Consider the following 19,095-nt stretch of genomic DNA (forward strand, 5'->3'; position numbering starts at 1 on the left):
CTCTGCATCATGTTCTGAAAGTGTAACTGAGCTTTTGAGGCTGGTGTATCAATTTCACATAGTCTGCTTCAAAATTCAGTCTATCAAAGCTCCCTGGGCACTTCAGCAGAAACTGGTTACTCTAAGGGCTACCTCCACCTTTAGAGAAACAGCTCCAACACTTGGGTTACTCCATGTAAAACAGGGAGCCCGGCCATTTCATGCAACTTCATATTCATGTGCTGCTTCCTATGCTGGCATATTTCAAGTCTGTGGTACTTTTTAATGCCACATGAGCAAGGTCTCAAACTCTTCCTTACAATGCAGAGAAAAGAGGTAACAAATTGACTTCTTTTGGCCGTCTCCACAGCCTCCTCAAATGGCTGGGCCAAATCTGCCCTCAATCTGCAAGCTGCTAGGACAAGACATCTAAAGACATAAGTGAGACAAAAGGCCATGTCCAGAACAGATCCACAGCTGGTGAGAAGATAAACACGTGCCTCAAAGGAACCGGTGAATCAGAGAAAACTCAAGCTGCAACAGAGCTTACCCATGAACAGGAAAGGCAGAGTACCCAAACTCCACCCTGAGGTGACAACTTATTAAGAAAAAGGTGGTTTAATGCTCGATCAAATTATATAAAATCTCCCATCAAATCAGCTTAGAAGTGATCACCAAGAGATGTTGATTTGTGGGAAAATTTGCCACAGCCCAACTCTGCAAGACAGGCAAACCTCTGCTCTGTCAGGTGTAGAGTCATAGCTGAGATTAAAGGCTCAGCGTCCACCTGCTTTGATGGCCATTACTACTCACACTCACCACACAGAAGTGTACCAAATTGCCAGGTAAGGCCCAGACCGCTCTTTGTCCATCACACTGCTGTTGGCCAAAGCATAAACCAGCAGTGACTGGCCTTTTCCTGCCTTCTCAAAGTGTTGTGAAGCCTGCCAATGAACCCTATGGAAACAGCTAAGGCAGTCCCCAGTTCAGCCCACCTCAGAGCCTGAGCTGGGTGGAAAAGTCCGTTCCCCTGGGAAGAGTCAGTGAATGAGGTGGGTGGACAGACCACAGGACAGCACCTTCACTCCCAGTGAAGGCATCAGAAACTTCCTCGGCCTACCATCCCCCACTCCTTTCCTCACTAGCACACCTTCAAAACTTTCCCTTCTCCGCAGGCTCCCCTCATCACCCACTGCTCTGGTGTGACAGAATTTACGATTCTGAAATGAAAGTGATCAAAACCAGTATTAAGTAGAATGACACTAAATGAATCAGCTAAGGTCCTGACTAACCAGACACCTCCTACCAGGCAAAATTTTAGTGGCACATGCACCTATCCACAGCTTTTCTTCGCTTTGCAATACCCTAACCCAATCCCAGCTCAGAAAAAAACCCACAAACCACCAGTGTTCTATCCAAGTATTTTTGTGCTTCAGTCGAGCAGAACTTCACACTTGTCTCCCCTAAAGTCAAATACATGAGCTTTCCTTGGGTATCTACCTAACCTTCCTAACTCAGGGAAGAAACAGATTTAGATAGTTACTTAAGGATATATAAAGGACCAAGAAATTCTTCCCAATGACAAACAGATGACCTTAGCTGTTCCTTTATGGAACAGCAAATTTTTTTGCTGCTATGAGAAGTCCCAGTCAGCCATCTTTGCAAAGGCAGGATGTGATCATCACAAAACTCAGAAGACAGCATTTGCCACAAGCCTCCTTCCCCAAGGATTATTCCAGCAACTACCAACTCCCAGGTTAGAGCACTGCAGAAAAAAAGCTGAGTCAACATAAAGTGTTTCTGGAGTCTCCTAAGAAGGGTCTGGCAATTCTTTTATTAGCAGCCTGATGAGCAAGGTCATTACTTTACCTTACACAGCCTTAATTACATCTGGTTCTGCTTACTGCACTGGGACTGGACATGGCCCAAGAGCTCAAGGTATTCACTCACTTTGCAGAGCTATACAGCCCAAGTTAAAGTATTAAGAAAAGTAGAGTCATAGTAAATATCCCAGTTTTGTGGTTAAAGCTAGTTAGAGACAAGTGTTCTGGTTTTCAGAAGTCCTGCACATTTGTAACTCAACAGAGAGGAACAGGAACACCAAAAAATCTTTTCTCACCACGTCTTCCAAATGCCCCCTCTCCTTTAGTCTGAAAGTCAAACTACTTGACTCATGTCAATCCAGCATTCAGGTCCTGAAGTGTTAGCTCCAATATCTAAAACCACGCACTGTGGGAGTGAAGACAATTTCAGAGCAAGGCTCTCTAGCTACCCTGAGCTTCAAGGCACCATAAAGCCATTATGGCAAGAACGAAGGGGAGAACAGGGTGGCACAGACTAGATCTCTTGAGGGCCCCTTCCAGCCAAATGGGTTCAGCATACCTGCAGCATAGTTTTAACACTAAGATGATAATAATCCTTTAGGCACAGCACAGCAAGGGCAGAGAACTCACTGTGAGTGTTCCTAACCCATTTCAAATAAATGCAGACAAGCCTGAACTGCTATACTTAACAGCAGGACAGTAACTTCCTAACAAAACACATTAGTGTATTATTATTATTATGCTGCAGCACACCAAATCACAACATAAGCTTCTTAAAATCCCAGAGCCGTACCGAGAGACAAAAGGTACAGAGAGTTTACCCTCACTGAGTCAAGCTGGAGTCTCAGATAATATACTGAACAACTGCACGCAGTCACTCTCCTGCAGCTGGAGCCTGTCAAGAGTCCTGGCCCCAGCGTTTCAGGTTTGGTATCACCCAACCCTATATTTCATTTCAACTTAAAAGTTAAAATTCTGAACTCTACAAACAGGTGGAAGTATTCCTGTGTCTTACAGAGGGTAAGCAATGCAATGTCTGCAATGTTCCCAACACCTAACATCCTACAAGAACTGAAGAAAAGAGGGGAAAAAATAATCAGTGTTTTAAAGAGCACTTGGAAAATATAGGCCACCCTCATTATATTAGTATTCTCTAGCTGTCATTTGTAAAGTACTTCTCAATCAGTTTGAGATTCTGAAAGTCTAATGGTTGGAGAAAGTGTTCTGTCCAGCGCATGATCTTAATGACTTACCTACAGGACTAGTTGAAACCTGTTGAGAAGGTGGCCTGAAACCAGGAGCCTTGGAGTTGTCAGGATGCGCGTTTTCCACATGTCCTAGCACAGCGTTATTCAGAAAGGTAGACTGAACAGTGAAAGATGGGTCGGCTGCTGCTCGGGTAGAGAGTGGACAGTCTCCCCATCCTTGGTTAGCTGGCACCTGGTTGCTATCAAAAAGACTACTAAAGTGATTGAAAAGCGTTGCTGGCCCAAAGGTAGGAGGCAATGATTTGTTTGCTGGGTTAATGTGCATCTGAGAACCGTTCATAACGTTCATGGCTGACGAAAGCTGCACTGCAGCAGGTGGACCTTGAGAAGGTGCCAAAGGAACTTGATTCGTAACAAAAATAGACTGAGGATCTTGATGGAGGTTTGCATTTGGTACCACTGAATAGAAAGAACCTCTGGACTGCATCCTGTGAGTAACTCGAGGTGCTGGTACAGCTACTTGAGGTAAGTTACTGTTGTCCTGATTATCTGCAACAACTGACCTGGGTGACGCTAAGCTTAAAGGAGCAGTTTCTGAGCTGGATGAAAAAGGCATCGACATGGAGGGATTGATATCTGACATGCTGGTCGGCAGTATTTCATCTTGGACATTATTTAGCGGTGCAGGGCTACTCGATGGGTGAGTTTCAGTGACTCCTGAGTTGCTGCTAGCTGACATACTGCAACTACTTGCAACAGAAGATGGTGCACACTCATTTGCAGCGAGCTGGTCTGGTGCTGGCACCTTCTCTTTGGGTGCTGAGACAGCAGAGAAAGACTCTGCTTTAAGTGCGGAATGCTGTGTTTGTGGAGCATTAGATGGCTGAAATGCTGTGGGCACTTGCCCGTTGTTTGCGGGGGCAGAGGAAACTGAAGGCAGAGTGCTACAGGCGCTTGTCACAGTTGAAATTGCTGTTGCTGCAGCACTTGTCTTGGGAACGCAAGCAAACAACTGCTTTCTGACCGAAGAGGGAGTCCGATTACTGGTAACACACAGCGGTTGAGTGGAAGCAGCTACAGAAGAGACAGTAATGGGACAACTATTAGTAGCTAATCCAGGAGACTCTGTCTGTAAAATATTTCCATTCTGACTACCTACACGACTTGAACTACTATGCTTTGGAGAGCTGTTTGTGCTGCCAGGATTAACTGGTCTCACTGGGAATGGTCCCCAAGTGTTCGGTGAAGGTGAAAAAGTTCCTCCAAATTGGGCCATAGGTAAGCGAGGGTGCCGGATCTGTTGCATAGTTTGAGCAGCCAGCAAGGCAAAGTGAGGGTGAGAATAAGCTAGAGGAAGAGACACCGGAAAAGATGAGCGCACATTTGCTGGGACATTCTTGTTTAATTTGTTAGTAGGCTGGAAAGTAGACAGTGTTGATGACTGCGATGTGACTAGGGGTGGTGCTCCAAGAGGAAAGGAGTTCTTGTTTGAAGCAGTTGCAGTGCTGACTCCAGATGAAAAGTTTGCATGGATTGATTTGGTACTTGAAGCAGGTGTTCTTATATGAGTTTTAGGAATCAAGTCTTCTAGTTCCTTGGCAGGATCTTGAATAAGGGCATTGATGAGTTGCACTGCGTATCGCGTTGACTCTGTACCGCCCCTAGATTAAATACAAAAATATTTATCTTTTGCAAAAGGAAACCCCACTTCACGCAACATTCCGTAGCCACAATTTTGTACTGGTATGCAAGTCTATTGTATGTTTACTCCAGTGATTTACTTCTTGACTTTGGCATATCTTAAGGATTATCTTTAAAGAAGCAGACCTTCAGCATTTCTTGGCAGCAGTAACGTACCTTCTATTCCTAGTAGGATAGAACCAAGCAGCTGTCTGTCTTAAAAAGCAAACTCCTCAATAAATGACATTGTGGACTAACTCAAGACTTTAATTTCTAGATACTGTACCTTATAGTGATCATTCTCTCTCCATTCTTATCTTTTTGCTTATCAACATCAATATGGGCACCAGTCACATCTTGAATTGCTGTGATGTTGCACCCACCTCTTCCCATTATTCTAGATACGACAGAAGCTGGGACAGATAATTTCTTTGACCTATATCACAAAGATCACAAATTTGTGAAATGTATTCAAGACTTCAAAGGCATGCAAAAATACCTTGCTGGCTAACAGGTGGCTGATGCAATATTCTTAAGTTTCAGGGCAGCAAGTGGTTTTCTGCTGATATTTTCTTCACCCTTTGGAGCCTCTCTAGAACTCCCCCACTGAAATTACTCATCATGCTCAATACCTGACAAGGATTTTCCAGAAGCGTTTTATTCCACCACTGTTGTGGCACAGACATATGTGCCTCACACTGCTTCAGAAACACTTTTGGATTTTACCTTATCTTGTGTACCTTCAAAGTGAGACAAATTCTTAGCTTATCAACCTAAATTTACATAAATAGCACTGCTTCAAACTTAAAAGCCCATGGCGTAGCTACTTTGACTGTTTATAGCAAGGGTTTACATAAGAAGATGGTGGTTTCCCAACATCTTCCCAGTGATCAGCTCTGTAATACCACTTGCATTCACAAGCCTTTTAGTATCCATCTCTCAGAACTCAAGATCTGAAAGTTTATTGGTGATGCTACACAATGGTAGATGCAGGTAGTTAAACTGTGCAGCTCTGATTTAAGGAACTGCTGGAAGCCACTGTGAAGGCAGCACAGATTTTCAGAAGCAAGCTCACTGTCAGGCCACAACACTGCAACCCATGTGTTCAGCAAAATAAGTCAATTAAGGATTTTTCTAATTCACATGGTATTGGTGGGTCAGTGCAGGCATACAGTACTGGGAAGTCTTTGAACATGAGCTATGCTTGCAACCAGACCCCAGCCAAGGTCTCTCTGGGCTACTACTGTCCCCAGACTTTAAAGGCCGGACCTCTCAAGCCCATATACCACTTTCAAGCTCGTCAGTGATGTGCATTAGTTCAACACTGAACAATTAGCGGGGATTCAAAGGTGTTTCAGAAACCACTGTGATCACAGTGCAGGTGCCTCCAAACTTTGTACAGATCACTACCCCACCACCCCCTCCCAAAAGACTGCCACCTTCACCTTCCAGTCTTGGAAACGTTGAAGTAACTTGATCATCAGGAAATTATTTCTCACTTAATAGGACTTAAAGGAACCTCATTTTACTTCAAACACCTCTAAATACATGGAAATGTTCTAAAGCATCACCTCATCTTGTCAAGGTGTTTTTTCTTTCCCCCTCTACTGCAGAAGAGCATTCTACAACCCTCCCCATTCCCAGAAATCAGGTCCTCAAGAGCATGCACTCACGTCTCTTTCAAGGCTGTTTCAATGCTTTGGGCTTTCTTCCCCCACTCCCACCTCCAAGGCTCCTCTCTCAAGCTAGACATCCCAGTCACTCCCTCCCCAAACCAGAGCTTCCATCATCACCTAACTTTCAAGGTATGCCCACATTACTCACAGAGCTCCTAACTGTACCTTGGTCTGCTTCCACCTCAGCCCACTAGAAGCTCCATGCCACCACCCATGGAGACATTCCTCCTACAGGAGAGGTCACCCCAGTGCCCAGGCTCCCATCCACCACCATCACCCACTGCTGCTTCCCTCCCTACCCATCAAGCTCAATGGTTTTTACCTTGAGAAGTGCTCAAAACAGTACCTTTTTGCTCCCGAACAGCAGCGCCCTCCTCTCTGCAGCTGAAATTGCTCAATTGGTGTTGGCTGCAGAGTGTTGCTAGGGGGAGGGTCTTTCAAAACTCTGCCTACTTGCCTGTCAAGGGCAGAAGGGATGTTTTCATTGGTTACTACCTTGATAGACATCCCTTCCAGCCAGGGGGTTACTCAGGGGAGAGGGAAGGAGAACTGTTGTTGAGACCAAGAGAGACTTTTAAAAGAGGAAGACATGCAGCTCCCAGGCATTTTGCATATGCATCTAAAGTCACCAAAAAGCTCTCTGGTAGGATAAATGCTTCAATCAGTCAGGGCACAGCAAACACCAGTGCTGCACTGGACTGCATGCTTTGTGGTCACGTTCTTTATAATGTAAGGCCTGACTCCTCAGGGACGAGGAAAGGTTGGAGTTTGGATGACATCACTAGAACCCTACCACCTCCAGCAGAAGAGCAGACAATACCCAACCAAGCAGCTGAGTTGAGCCTATGAGACTCAAGAGACCCAGGAGGAGAGACGGAGCAGCTCCAGGGCCAATGGTGGGGTCTGTGTGCAGCCCTGGAAAATTCTGCTGCCTGTTTAATGGTTTCATGCCTGCATGACTCACCAAGTGGTGGGCAGCCTGCAATCATACATTCAGCAAGGCTATGTCACAGAGGAGAACCCCATTTGTGAATATAATAAAAGGCAGAGACCAAACCAACTCTAAATTACATTTTCAGATTAAATTGCCTTTTTAACCTTTATTAAGAACAGTCTGTGGCTTCCACTAATCAATGCATTAAATTCTTTGTACAATTATGCTCTGTGCACATAGCCTAAAAATCTCTAAAACAAGCATATTTGGTCACTACCATTGCAGAACACAAACACAGGAGGGCATTGTAAGTGCACCTGAAGCCTCTGACACTTCTATGTTTATGCTGTATTCCTTTTTGATAGAGGGAACAAAAAAAGGAAAGCCAGGTGATCACTTCTAGTTACAAGTAGTAGACATCATAAAGGTTATAGCAGAAGTACTGGTGTGTTAAGAGCCATATAATAAAACCCAGTACATTTTCAAAGGAAAAGCCTGCTTCACTGAAAACCTTTAAATCTAATTGAATCTCTAGCACTCAGTTTAAGGCGACAACATTTTCCATGGAATCAGCAACCAAGATCATCACCCAAAGCACTATGAGTTTTAGCCTTGAAGATCATCCATCTCTCCTCTGCTAACATCCATCCTGCCTTTAGTTCACATGCAAGCAATCATTGGATGCTGGGGCTTTTCACTGCCATCTGCTCCCTCCCCCTTTTATCTTATCCCCACATCCTTTACTCCACTGAAGTCACAGGTAAAATTTGACAACACAAAGGTTAAGTCAAATAACATGTTCATGCCATATTGATCTTAAGTTAGCGAGGAGGTGCTAAAATTAGGATGCAATTTTTTTTCACAGCACTATAAGAGTAAGGAAGGGGGATAGATTTTTTTATAAATTAATCATACAACTAAGTAATTAAGCTTGTTGGACATTCTAATCCTTGAGAATAATTTACAAGCTGAAGAGCTCACAGAGTTTTTAAACACAGAATTGAAGTCTTTACCTTCTAACCACTTCTTTCCAGCCTTCTTCTCTCTTCTGGCCTCTTTTTGGACTAGTCAGATTCAGCTTTACATTTGGAGAGGTCAGAGGCAGGGAAACGGGCTTATAAGTAGTTGACAAAGAATTTGAATGACCTTCACTGTCAAGTCTGGGAACAGAAATGTGCCGATTATAATTTACAGAAGAAAACGACAGCATTACAGTGTACGTTTCTGCAGCTTAAAACTACTAGCAATGAACTGTTTTCATTCTTATTTTCCACTGGAGCAACTGTTGGGTGACTTCATAGGTAATTTTTTTACCTTCTAATCCACAGCCTATATCCTTCCTCCAAGAAGTGGAGTGCTAAACTGAGTGAAGTAATGCCAGAAGCACTAAGGACATCAGAAAAAAATAGTTTATAACAGGTGGCACACAGCCACTTAGGCACATCTTGATAATGTGTCTATACTATGTCCTCCTTTTCAAATAGCTTTTTAATAAATGGTACTTTTTAGCAACAATGTCTTTTTATTACTAAGTACTTGAAAATGTCTTTTTCAGGTCTTATTGTTACAGATTTCCTGGAAAGTGCTTCTACACCTCACTCCCCATTTTATGCATGGTTAACTGAGGCACAGATATTTGAACACATTTATGTATTGAAGTCCCAGTGACATCAATTTGGAAGCAGGTGCCCAAATATCATTACCGGTACTAATACAGCTGCAGCAGTTCTAGTGGTACAAACATCACAAAGTTTGGGTGAGAGAGAAAAAAAATTAAAGAGAACAGGCAATCTCTTGTTAGGCTAACTGACCTATGTGGAGGTGAAAAAAAGCAGCACTGGGAGCCCACAAGTTTATCAGCAACACTGAAACATACTCAGCAACATTCAAAAGTTATTGAAAAACTAGCCTTATGTTATACTAGCAAGGCATAGCTGGAAAATTTACAAAGGACCTCATGCTTCAGCTATCCTGCTAAGCATCACTCCTCCTCTTTACTATATGCAAATTTTTATTTATCCATTTTATTCTTCATTCTTTACCATATTTTACATTCACTGTGTCTTCTTGCAGGCAAATTGTTTGTTTATACTATATACAAACTTCAGAGATCTATCCACATTTAAGTAACCCAAGCATACTGATTATATGAAAAAGCAATGTTTAGACAATATGCCTTTTAAAATAGCAGTGTCTTCTCTCTTTACCTTAGTAATTTCTAGCTCTCTGATGGTACATCTGCCCAAGGCATTTGAAAGTTCTCCATAGAACTTTACTTGTTCTCAGGTAACTGTTAAGATTGAACCAAAGAGAACAAGAAAATGCATACAAAAGAAAAGAATGAAGTACATTGTGGAACAGTGATTCCTGGGTAGACTTTAAAAGCTTTTTTCTGCTTTGAAAATCTCTAGGTATGTTTTCAGAGAAGTGTTGTTATGAAGTCTGAGTTTATATTTCAGTTACAGTAGCCTTGGCATTGGCATGTCTATGACTAGAAAGAAGAGGAATTCAGGAAGAACAAATTTAGAAATTATTTTCAGACAAAGTCTGCCTAGTGCAAGAGCCAAAGAGCACCTGCAGAAGTTAATAAAATACACTAGCCCCATTTTGATATTTACATACTGCCTTGCTTCCTAGGTGTACTTTAACAGAAGCACCACTTCCAGCAAGGAGTTAGAAGTGCTGTAGTGAACTGCACAAGATTTCAAGGGTTTTTTAGGAGACCTTGGACAAAAGGTTCGTGTTCATAAACCAGAACGTAGACAAAATCCAGTTTCTAACATTCCTAAGGGTAATCCAAAACATACACGCCCCCAAACACAAAGGCTGACAAATCCACTCATTCTGCCCCTAATTTTAAACTAGGGGAAAAAAAAGAAAAGAAAAAAAGAAAACCCCAACTCCCTTTGTGCTCTCAGGCAAGTGCCTCAATCAATCTGGCAACAGTCCTAACACCTGCTGCTCTTTTTGATCCTGTAGTGTTTGTGTTCTTACTGAAGCTGGGTTCTCAGCCAGCCAGTTGTCCTGTAGATCAACCCCCATACCCTCTCCCCTCCCTTAATGCAGGAAAAGAAAAAAGAAAACTATGGAGGATCAGACTCACACTGCTTATACATAAAAATAATCAAAGACTACTACAGATCCAGACAGGATCTAAGCTTTTTGATTCAGACCAATGACCTATCTAGAAACTGGTGTTATAAAAAGGCTCATTTTTATGATTATATTTTATCTTCCAAACCATCCATATAGTCCCTGTACATTCACCAAGTTCTTGTGACACTCACCTCTGGCTTGACAAAGTTAAATCAAACTGGCCATCAACCTGGCAGGTGAAATGCTCAGAGTCATCAACTTCTTCCCTCCTTAAAACAAAGAAATTGCAATTCAAATGAGTTAATGATGAAACCATAAAACAATCAAAAGGTAATGAAACCACTTCTGTAAATTGATTATAAGTAAAGTTGGCATTTCCTTTTTCAATTCCCAGCATATTCACTTTCAAATCTATTCTAATAAAGTTGACAATGCAACATGGATGCTTAAATAGCACAGAGAGGTAACTGGCTCCTTTGCTGAAGTAGTATTAAAAACTAGCTAGCCACGTAAAAAAAAAATAATCTTACCGTCACCATTTCAAAGAGGTTGCATACAACAATTTTGACAGTGTTATTTAAGAGCTACACAAATAAAGCAAACTCAGTTTCTCAAGACTTTGGGAATGTACCAGTTGGTGTATAGCTTAAGCTACAAAATTTACATTGGCATAGGTAAAACTCTGTGAAACAACAGGGAAGCAATATGGCAGTCTCACCTTGTTGGTGTTTTTGAAGCAGAGCTGCTCGTTTTTTCTTCCTGAGAGGGGATAAGTAATGAGGCATAGCGCCGCTCAGACGAATTTGTATCCATTGTGAAGTTCAACTCTTGGCTTTTCCCTCCACTGCTACTTTCGCTATTGCAATCTGTGCTATCCAAGTTATCTGAATCACTATTCCCACTTGCACCACCACCTCTTGGCTCTCCATTTATTTTATTTTTATCTGCTTTTTGCTGTGCTAGAGATATATGCTGATCTGGTAAAATTATCTGCATGTTCTGAGGAGTCTCTTTTGTTTTATTTTTCTTATTTTTTCTATTTGTGCTGGGGGTAGTCACCACATTAGCTCTCTTCTTCCCAAAGGCATTTGTGAAAGTAGTTGAAGTTGCAGAAATTCCAATTGTAGTCGTAGTAGTTGCACTAGGAGGCTCTATAGGAACTTCTTGATCCACTGAAAGAAAAGCCGTTGATATATTGTCAAAACCCACAATATACAGAAATCAGTGCTCTGACTGAAGACACTACAACTGAAATTATGCTTCTTGTTGAGCTGTCAGACTATTTGCACCACATTCAGCTGTAAATCCTCCAAGAGCAAAAGACTTTTAGGAACAAATAGGGTGGAGTGGAGGTGGGAGTGGTGAACAAAAGACAAAGGGGCAGAGAGAAAGTGAACAAAGGAGTTTTGCCAGGAACTCTGACTGCAGAGGGAAGAATCAGGGCAGAAGCAACAGTGTCACAGTACCAGAGAAGCCAGCTTTTAAACAGATTCCCTTACCTAGATGATTAATGAAAGGCATCCCCACAACTACATTATTCACAGAAACACTTTTTCTTTACCTTCATCATCATTTTCTTCTTCATCATCATCTTCTTGAAGTTCCAGAGTTTCTTTAGGCTTGTTTTCTTCATCTTCTTCTTGTTTTCTTTTTTGTTCCTCTTTCTTCTTCTTTCTCTTTTCCTTTCTTTTCTCCCTTTTAGCTGCAAGAGCTTGTTTTCTGCTCTCCTCTCTTGACTGTATAGGATAAAAGGATCCATATTTAAAAACATTTTCACACAGACTGAAATATACTTACAATTCAGATATTCCCTAGAAATCCGAGGGGAGGGAGAAAGGAGAGAGCACAATGAACTAGAATTTTGCCATATACTGAATCGTTATGCAGAAATTGGGAATACCTTATGGAACAACAGGGCTAGTTAGTCCCAAAACTTCTAAGGAATGACAACAAAATAACAACAAAACCAGAGGTACTATAAAAAGTATAATTTTACTGGATAACCAGCAAATCTCTGATCACTTCAGTCCTTTCCCAAAAAATATTGAATAACTTCATTAACATTTTTTGCAGCAATGTTCACAAAGATCTCAAAAAGATCTCCCAGAGTATTTTACAGAAAAAACTGCTATAATTTTAACCGCTTTTTTTTAATATATGGAATCAGCCAAGTCAACTATGCAATACTGTAGCTTTGCACAGCAAGTTATAGGTGTTTAACAAGTCAGCCATCTGGAAAATGTAATGAACTAATAATATGGAGCTTGTTTGCCAAAAACTGTAAAAGCCTCCATTAAAAGAGCCTGCTAAAGAATGCTGAAGAAGCATCTGCGTTACTCCAGGACACTTCACAGTACCCTTGGTGAAGGAGAAGTTGATTTTCTCCACTCTCTGCTCAACTCCATATAGCTCATCGGGCAGCTTAAGTCCTTATGAACATGCTTATGAACAACACATCTTACACAACTTATAATGTACCATGTATCACACCACCAAGACTGAAGACCAACATTACTCACACATCACCTGTAATGAATGTAACTTGCTGAAGTAATGCAAGAGAGCTACTACCTACAGTTAACTATTGACAAGTCCAAGCTTTACTAAAAAGGACAACAGAGTGGCTGAAGCAGAAGGCAGTTCTAATTTGCCACCCTCAGTGTATGCTTCACTTTTTGTGTATTAGAGGAAAGAAAGCACATACAATCACAGCATGAAGAACTACTGCCCCAAGAAGCATCAACAGGAAACACAGCCTATAGATTAATATATAGTTCAAACAGCTATGCTACACAACAGCAACTCTCTACTCACTTTTTCCAGGTCTAGCTCCTTCAGCAATATAGTTGCATTCTTATTTGCTTCTGCTGCCTGCTGGTCTTTAGCTTTCACAATTGTCTCCACACACTGGTGACACTTTTTCAACAGGTCCTGGAATGCAAACTTGTCTTACTACCTCCATAATAAATTAAAATTGACAAGTAAGGCTTGCTCTACAAACGTGAGATTAGCTTCCCTGTATTTGTAGACATACAGACTACTTCAACAGAACAGGACTCTGAATGCTGATTACTTTTTTTTTATTCTGTATTAAAAAGGAGACATACATAAACCTCTGAATCAAATGCACGTGAGAACATGTACATTCAGATTTTGCATACTTAAGATTCCTCATGCATATATTTGCTGAAAATAATGAATAGGGTCTTTTCCTGAAGTTGAACTCACCTTGTCAGTTATTGTCGCTATGTATCGCATGCATTCAATATCTGAAGGAAACTGGTTAACTTCTTTCACCAGGAACTGAACTACTTTCACATGCCCCTAGAATAGGAAAGAAAATTCTGATCTCTTGTATACAATTGTCAACATTCATCATGAAAATACAAGTTTGATATCTCCTAGTCCAGTGCAAAAGACTAAAAATAAGCAAGAACATTCCTGGTAAGCTGCTGTTTGGGAAGAAAGGTAATTACTGTTTGCTCAGTGTTGCCAGCACATCTGCTCTTCTACATCACGGTGGCAAAGACAAGCTCTCGCACAAGTAAATTTATTTTAAAATACATGGACCAAAACAGGCCCAAGGGCAGAGGCAGCTGTTCATGTTTTTAATAACAGGCCAGATGACCCTCTTTAGACCCCACCTGTCACCCCAGCCCACTCTTGCTACTCACAACACAGAGCTAACTTAGATTGTTCAATTACAAGGCAAATCTAATCAGGGAACTGGGCCACTTGAATATTATCCTGGCAAACACATTCCTTTGCTGCTGGATCCACTCACTGATGGGGTATACTGTGTAACCACAGAGAAGTACCCAACTGTTGCATCTGAAGTTATTTGAAAGCAGTGGAGGGACAGCAGTGGAGCTCAGTATTGCTGTTTGTCAAGAAAGCTGTACACTCAAGTTGGTATTTTGTTAAAGGCCAGGCAGCTACAGTTAATAAACTCCTCAGCTATATAGCTATGCTCCTTGTGTTCAACAACGTAACTGAAGAAACAATGTTCTTCCTGCCAAGAAGAAAAGGTGGTGACAAAAGAGCCAACTACACAAAGTGTCCCACTCAAGAACAAATGAGGAACAGAACAGGAGAAGCACAAAGGAATCAGGACAGCTTATTACAGACTGGTATTTTGCTCATCTCAAAAGCAGGACTGAAACAAGCAGTTGATCTGCAGAAGTTTAGAGGGGACAATGGTAATCTCGAAACAGTAAAATATCAAACAGTGCAAGTTTTTGGACAGTGTATAACTGGAAATAATAATGTTAACACGGTTTATGGAGCAAAGATTTTCACCTTTCAAAAATTAGATCTGTGTGAAGTACACAGATCATGATTACTTTAAAGCAGGCATTTTACCAAAATAGTAATTTTGCTGTGTTAAATATATGAGTTTTCCAAAACCAAGCATTCTGATTTAAGACCAAATGAGAAATTCTTGTTTTGAAAACATTTAGCATTGAAACATAACATTGTTGGTCTCCTACCTTGCGAAACGCTGACATAAGAGGTGTAATTTTCCGATTATCTGCAGCATCCACATCTGCTCCTGCTTGCACAAGCAATTGAACCACATCATAGTGACCACCATTAGCTGCCAACCACAGAGGTGTGTTTCCTTTCTTGTTACGAACATCAATATGTGCTCCTCTAATAAAGTACAAGTGTAATCAAGTGAAACAAGGTATGAATAAAGGTGGAAGTCAGGAAGTAAGGCCACGAAAGATCAGAGTACAACTCTATATATAACTTTAATTACAGTGACTAGATAGAAAAATTCTGTCCCTGAAATCTGCTGTTTTAAGTTGCAATGTAGCAACACAGGAATTATTCAAACCACCTCACAGTAACAAACACTCACTTCATGTAGCCTACTGCACCACAGCAATGCAAATAGCAACCATGGGTCCTTTAAATCATCATTAATGTGGTGGCTCCCCCCAGGACAAAGCAGCCCCTTCAGATTTCAGCAGTGCACAGGGTTATGCTTGAAGAGCTCAAGAGTTACTTTCAGACTTTGCTTCCCAAGTGACAGTTGGGAAATGCTCATATGGGAATTGTGGATTAATACACAGCCAACAGAGCTGTGAAGCCAGACAGTGTTTGCCTACCTCTGGTCCCAGCTGCCTGCTTCATTTAATTAACACTGAAGTAGCAGGATACACCAAGATAACAGTGGAGAGTAGGGAACAGATACCACATCCTACTTCTGCAGCTTCCCATTCCCTTTACTATCAGATGCAAGAGGCAATGTAAACAAGGGCACTCTTGCCACAGAGGAATACAGCTACAAAACCAATGTGCTGCTAATGACAAGGAATAATTTACCGATTAATCAGGAGCTCACAGAACTTGTAGTGACCCTTATCTGCTGCAATTGTTAAAGCTGTATCTCTTGAGGAAGGCACAGGCGGAGCATTAACATCTGCTCCTTTATCAAGAAGAACCCTTCCAACCTCTGCATATCCTCCTGAAGCTGCTTCCATCAGAGGTGTGAGACCAGTCTGTGCAAGGAGAATAAGTTACACAGTGTGAAATTTGTACAACATACTTTGGCTAAGACACAAATGATTTCTACACTGGGAAATCAGATTTTTTTATTTAGCTGCTTATACTTAGTTTAGAAGCCTAACCTTCAAGCATTTTCTCTCTCAAAAAAGACCCAAACAAAACAAAAAAAATGCAAAAAGAACGAATACTCTCGGGCTTTGATTTATACAATTGACCAAGTACCACCAGATAACCTGTCTCAACAGCAAAAACAAAAGTTTACAACAGAGATTCTGTAAAACACAGATTAGAACAGATCAATGTTCTAAACAGAACAAATGAAAACACAAGTGTTTCTAAGAAAATGCTCAGAAACTAGCTTTGTTGCTTTTCTCTAGCCTCCCTTAGCGTTGAGACTGATCTGTGCCCAACTTGGTTGCCAGGCTAGACTATTAAATAAACTTATACCAGCTGCTAACATGCCAAACTGACCATTTGAGAGCTGGCTTTTATCCATATCCCCTTTTCTCCAGCCACAGTCATTCCAGAAGCAGGCGGGGTAGGACAGACACAGCCATTATTTCAGCAGCTTTAGGGGTTACCAAAAATTCCTTTGTGCTGGGGAAATCAGTCTGGCTGTGTACACAAGCTTAAAGCTTGCTTTATGGCAGGAAACACAAAGTTGTCCCAGAGTACCAAAGGATGGGACCTGTAGAGCGTTTCAGAGGCACAGAAAGTCACAGTACTGAAGCCACAGGTTCTACAGTAATGTAAAAGTTTTACAAAGTTTGATTGCACTACTTCTGTTGTAGACAAGACCTCTGTTCTATATGAGAATCACCAGAGGCAGCACTATTCTCTCCTGCCTAGACTTTACTGATATGTAAAAATATGTATAACCATCTGTTCTGTTAACAAGTATCGTGTCAAACTTAAACTTGAAAAGTTTCTTAGTACTACAGAACAAGTCAATCTAAGTTTCATTATGAACTCAGAAGGGCCAGTCAGCTTTTCCCTAATGCAGAAAATTCATCATCATTAATGTTTCTATTTAAAAAAAAAAAAGAAAAAAGAAAAAAAGAAAAAAACTTATTTCAGAGCATTTAATAAGTCCTCTGATGCAGTAAATCCTCTGAGCCAAGACAGCTCAAAGTAACAGGGAAATCTGAAGAAACTTGATGACTCAGAGAAATCACCTGTTAGAAATAAATCATAAGGAAAGGTGATTCACACACTTACCTTCGCCCTGTGCTCGACATTGGCCTTCCTGTCCAGAAGTAGACTGACCACCTCTGCTCGGCCTTGGAAACAGGCCAGGGTGAGGGCTGTATTCCGGTTGGTCTCAATTTGGGCATTAATATCAGAGCCCATATCAAGCAACAATTTCACAGCTGGTACATGGCCATTCATAGCAGCCAGCATCAGAGGAGAAATACCTAGCTTACTACCAGTCCTAAAGGGAAAGAAACAAACTGCAGTTCCCAGAACCAGAGGAATGCTCTGGGAAATAAGTGTGTCTAAGAGGAACAAAATGGTTTTTGTAAGCCAGAAAGAAACATATAACATACACAAATATAGACATTGACCTAAAATACTAGCATTTTTTAACTGATTTGGAGAAACCATTGAAGTAACTACATGCAATAGACAATTGTAATTTATAAAGGAAAATACATTTCAGCTTTTAGACATTCAGATGGCTGAAGCACACATCAGCCTTAAACTACATATACTAAAAATGAAGGCTGCATCTGATCAGTTCATAAAAACACATGCTTCTAGCACAGCTGCATTTCTAACTTGCTCAAAGTGATAGAATATATGTAATTTTTCTTAAAATGAATGAAGGCTTAAGGGACATAGCTGTGTAAATTTGTTCCTCTTACTGAAAAAGACATCTTCAAGCAAACAGAGCTGGCCCAAGTGCTTTGGGTCATTCCTTTACCTGGTTCTACTGGAAACAGTTTGACTTCTAGATCCCAGAATGGTGGAAAAGGGAAAGAATAAGTTTCCAAGCTGTAATAATCCCTTAAGATTTAGGTATAAGGCAGATGAAATTTTTGACAGTTAAAAGCAATTTAAAAGCACTAAGATAACATGAAGGATAACATCAGTGTAGAATGGCTGCAAGGAGGTCTGAAAGCACTCAAGATTCCAGCCTATGCCTCAGTACATAGCCAACAACGGAGTGTCTGTGCTATACTGCCATTCATCTGGTGTACACAGTACATTACCTTGAATTAATTTCTGCCCCCGCATTGAGAAGAATCTTGATGATATTAACGTAGCCACCAGACGCAGCAAGGCTTAATGGCGTATAATCAGACACATTCCTATGTTCTTTATTTGCTCCTCGGGCCAACAGCAAATCAACAACCTGAAAAGACAAGCATGCACATTAAAAGATACTGTGGCTTTGCTGATTACTCAGGAAGTGAAAGGATGTTATCACATCTTCAAACCTTCCAAGTATGCTACCAGATTCCATTGTCAATAGGTAAGATTCTACAGGAAAGCCTCTCTTTTGTTTTACTTTTATGTATGTGCTGTACAGACTTAGCAACTTATGAATACATCAGGTAATCTCTGTGGGTTGCAGCAGTGCAACACTTGTCTTCCAGAAAGATTATTTTACCTAATCAAAGATGCAAGGCCGTAAAGTGAAGCTCTTCTTGAAGTCTGCAAACAAGGGATCTATCCCACTCCCATAATGTCTCACACTGTTTGAGCCTCTCTTTCAAAAACTCCCACAACTTTAATTCAAATGACACCTGAGCCAAGTCTGACCATCTTTCCAATAAAACACATAGTAATGGAACAAGTGTCAGGAAGCACTTCTCTATCAGAAGCTGTTTAAGACAAAAGGGGGGAAATCTGAAATACTTCTGGTGATGTACTGCACCTTAGTGGACCTCATTTTATTACTAACAGAGGCTAGGTGATTTTCAAATAAGCTAGAAAAAAGGTTGCCAGCTGCTAAGCCAGAAACAGAAGAGGTAGATTCTGGCATAAGGAAAAAAATATAAAGAGGAAGAACAAAAGACTTAAGTAGTTCAATAAGCAATGCTACCACAGGCCAAACTGATGTCTCCTTTTATGTGTGAGCAGCACTTTCACAGTTAAAGATCTGCAATTCAGAAGTCAAAGTGGAAACTCTGAGTTTTGGCCAATTGTTTTAAGCTTTAGAAGTTCCCAAATTTACCACT

The 19,095-nt window shown here is 41.1% G+C and overlaps 1 protein-coding gene across 15 annotated transcripts in view; it reads right to left on the reverse strand.

The window, feature by feature from the left end:
* Positions 1–19,095, reverse strand: part of ANKHD1 (ankyrin repeat and KH domain containing 1) — a 117,157-nt gene that overhangs the window by 10,642 nt on the left and 87,420 nt on the right. For 12 of the 15 annotated variants that reach the window (XM_080400739.1, XM_080400736.1, XM_080400746.1 and 9 more), the window contains 13 exons: positions 18,124–18,266; positions 17,129–17,342; positions 15,728–15,903; positions 14,887–15,049; positions 13,625–13,720; positions 13,211–13,327; positions 11,958–12,132; positions 11,115–11,568; positions 10,588–10,665; positions 8,314–8,460; positions 6,713–6,823; positions 4,977–5,126; positions 3,056–4,671 (listed from right to left, as the gene is read on the reverse strand). In XM_080400739.1, coding sequence (XP_080256865.1) covers positions 3,056–4,671; positions 4,977–5,126; positions 6,713–6,823; positions 8,314–8,460; positions 10,588–10,665; positions 11,115–11,568; positions 11,958–12,132; positions 13,211–13,327; positions 13,625–13,720; positions 14,887–15,049; positions 15,728–15,903; positions 17,129–17,342; positions 18,124–18,266 — 3,640 coding nt within the window. The remainder of the gene's footprint in view (positions 1–3,055; positions 4,672–4,976; positions 5,127–6,712; positions 6,824–8,313; positions 8,461–10,587; positions 10,666–11,114; positions 11,569–11,957; positions 12,133–13,210; positions 13,328–13,624; positions 13,721–14,886; positions 15,050–15,727; positions 15,904–17,128; positions 17,343–18,123; positions 18,267–19,095) is intronic. The other 3 variants (XM_080400749.1, XM_080400741.1, XM_080400737.1) reach the window with 1 other exon arrangement.

Source organism: Falco punctatus, assembly GCF_963210335.1.
Source record: "Falco punctatus genome assembly, chromosome: 8".
NCBI classification, from domain to species: domain Eukaryota; kingdom Metazoa; phylum Chordata; class Aves; order Falconiformes; family Falconidae; genus Falco; species Falco punctatus.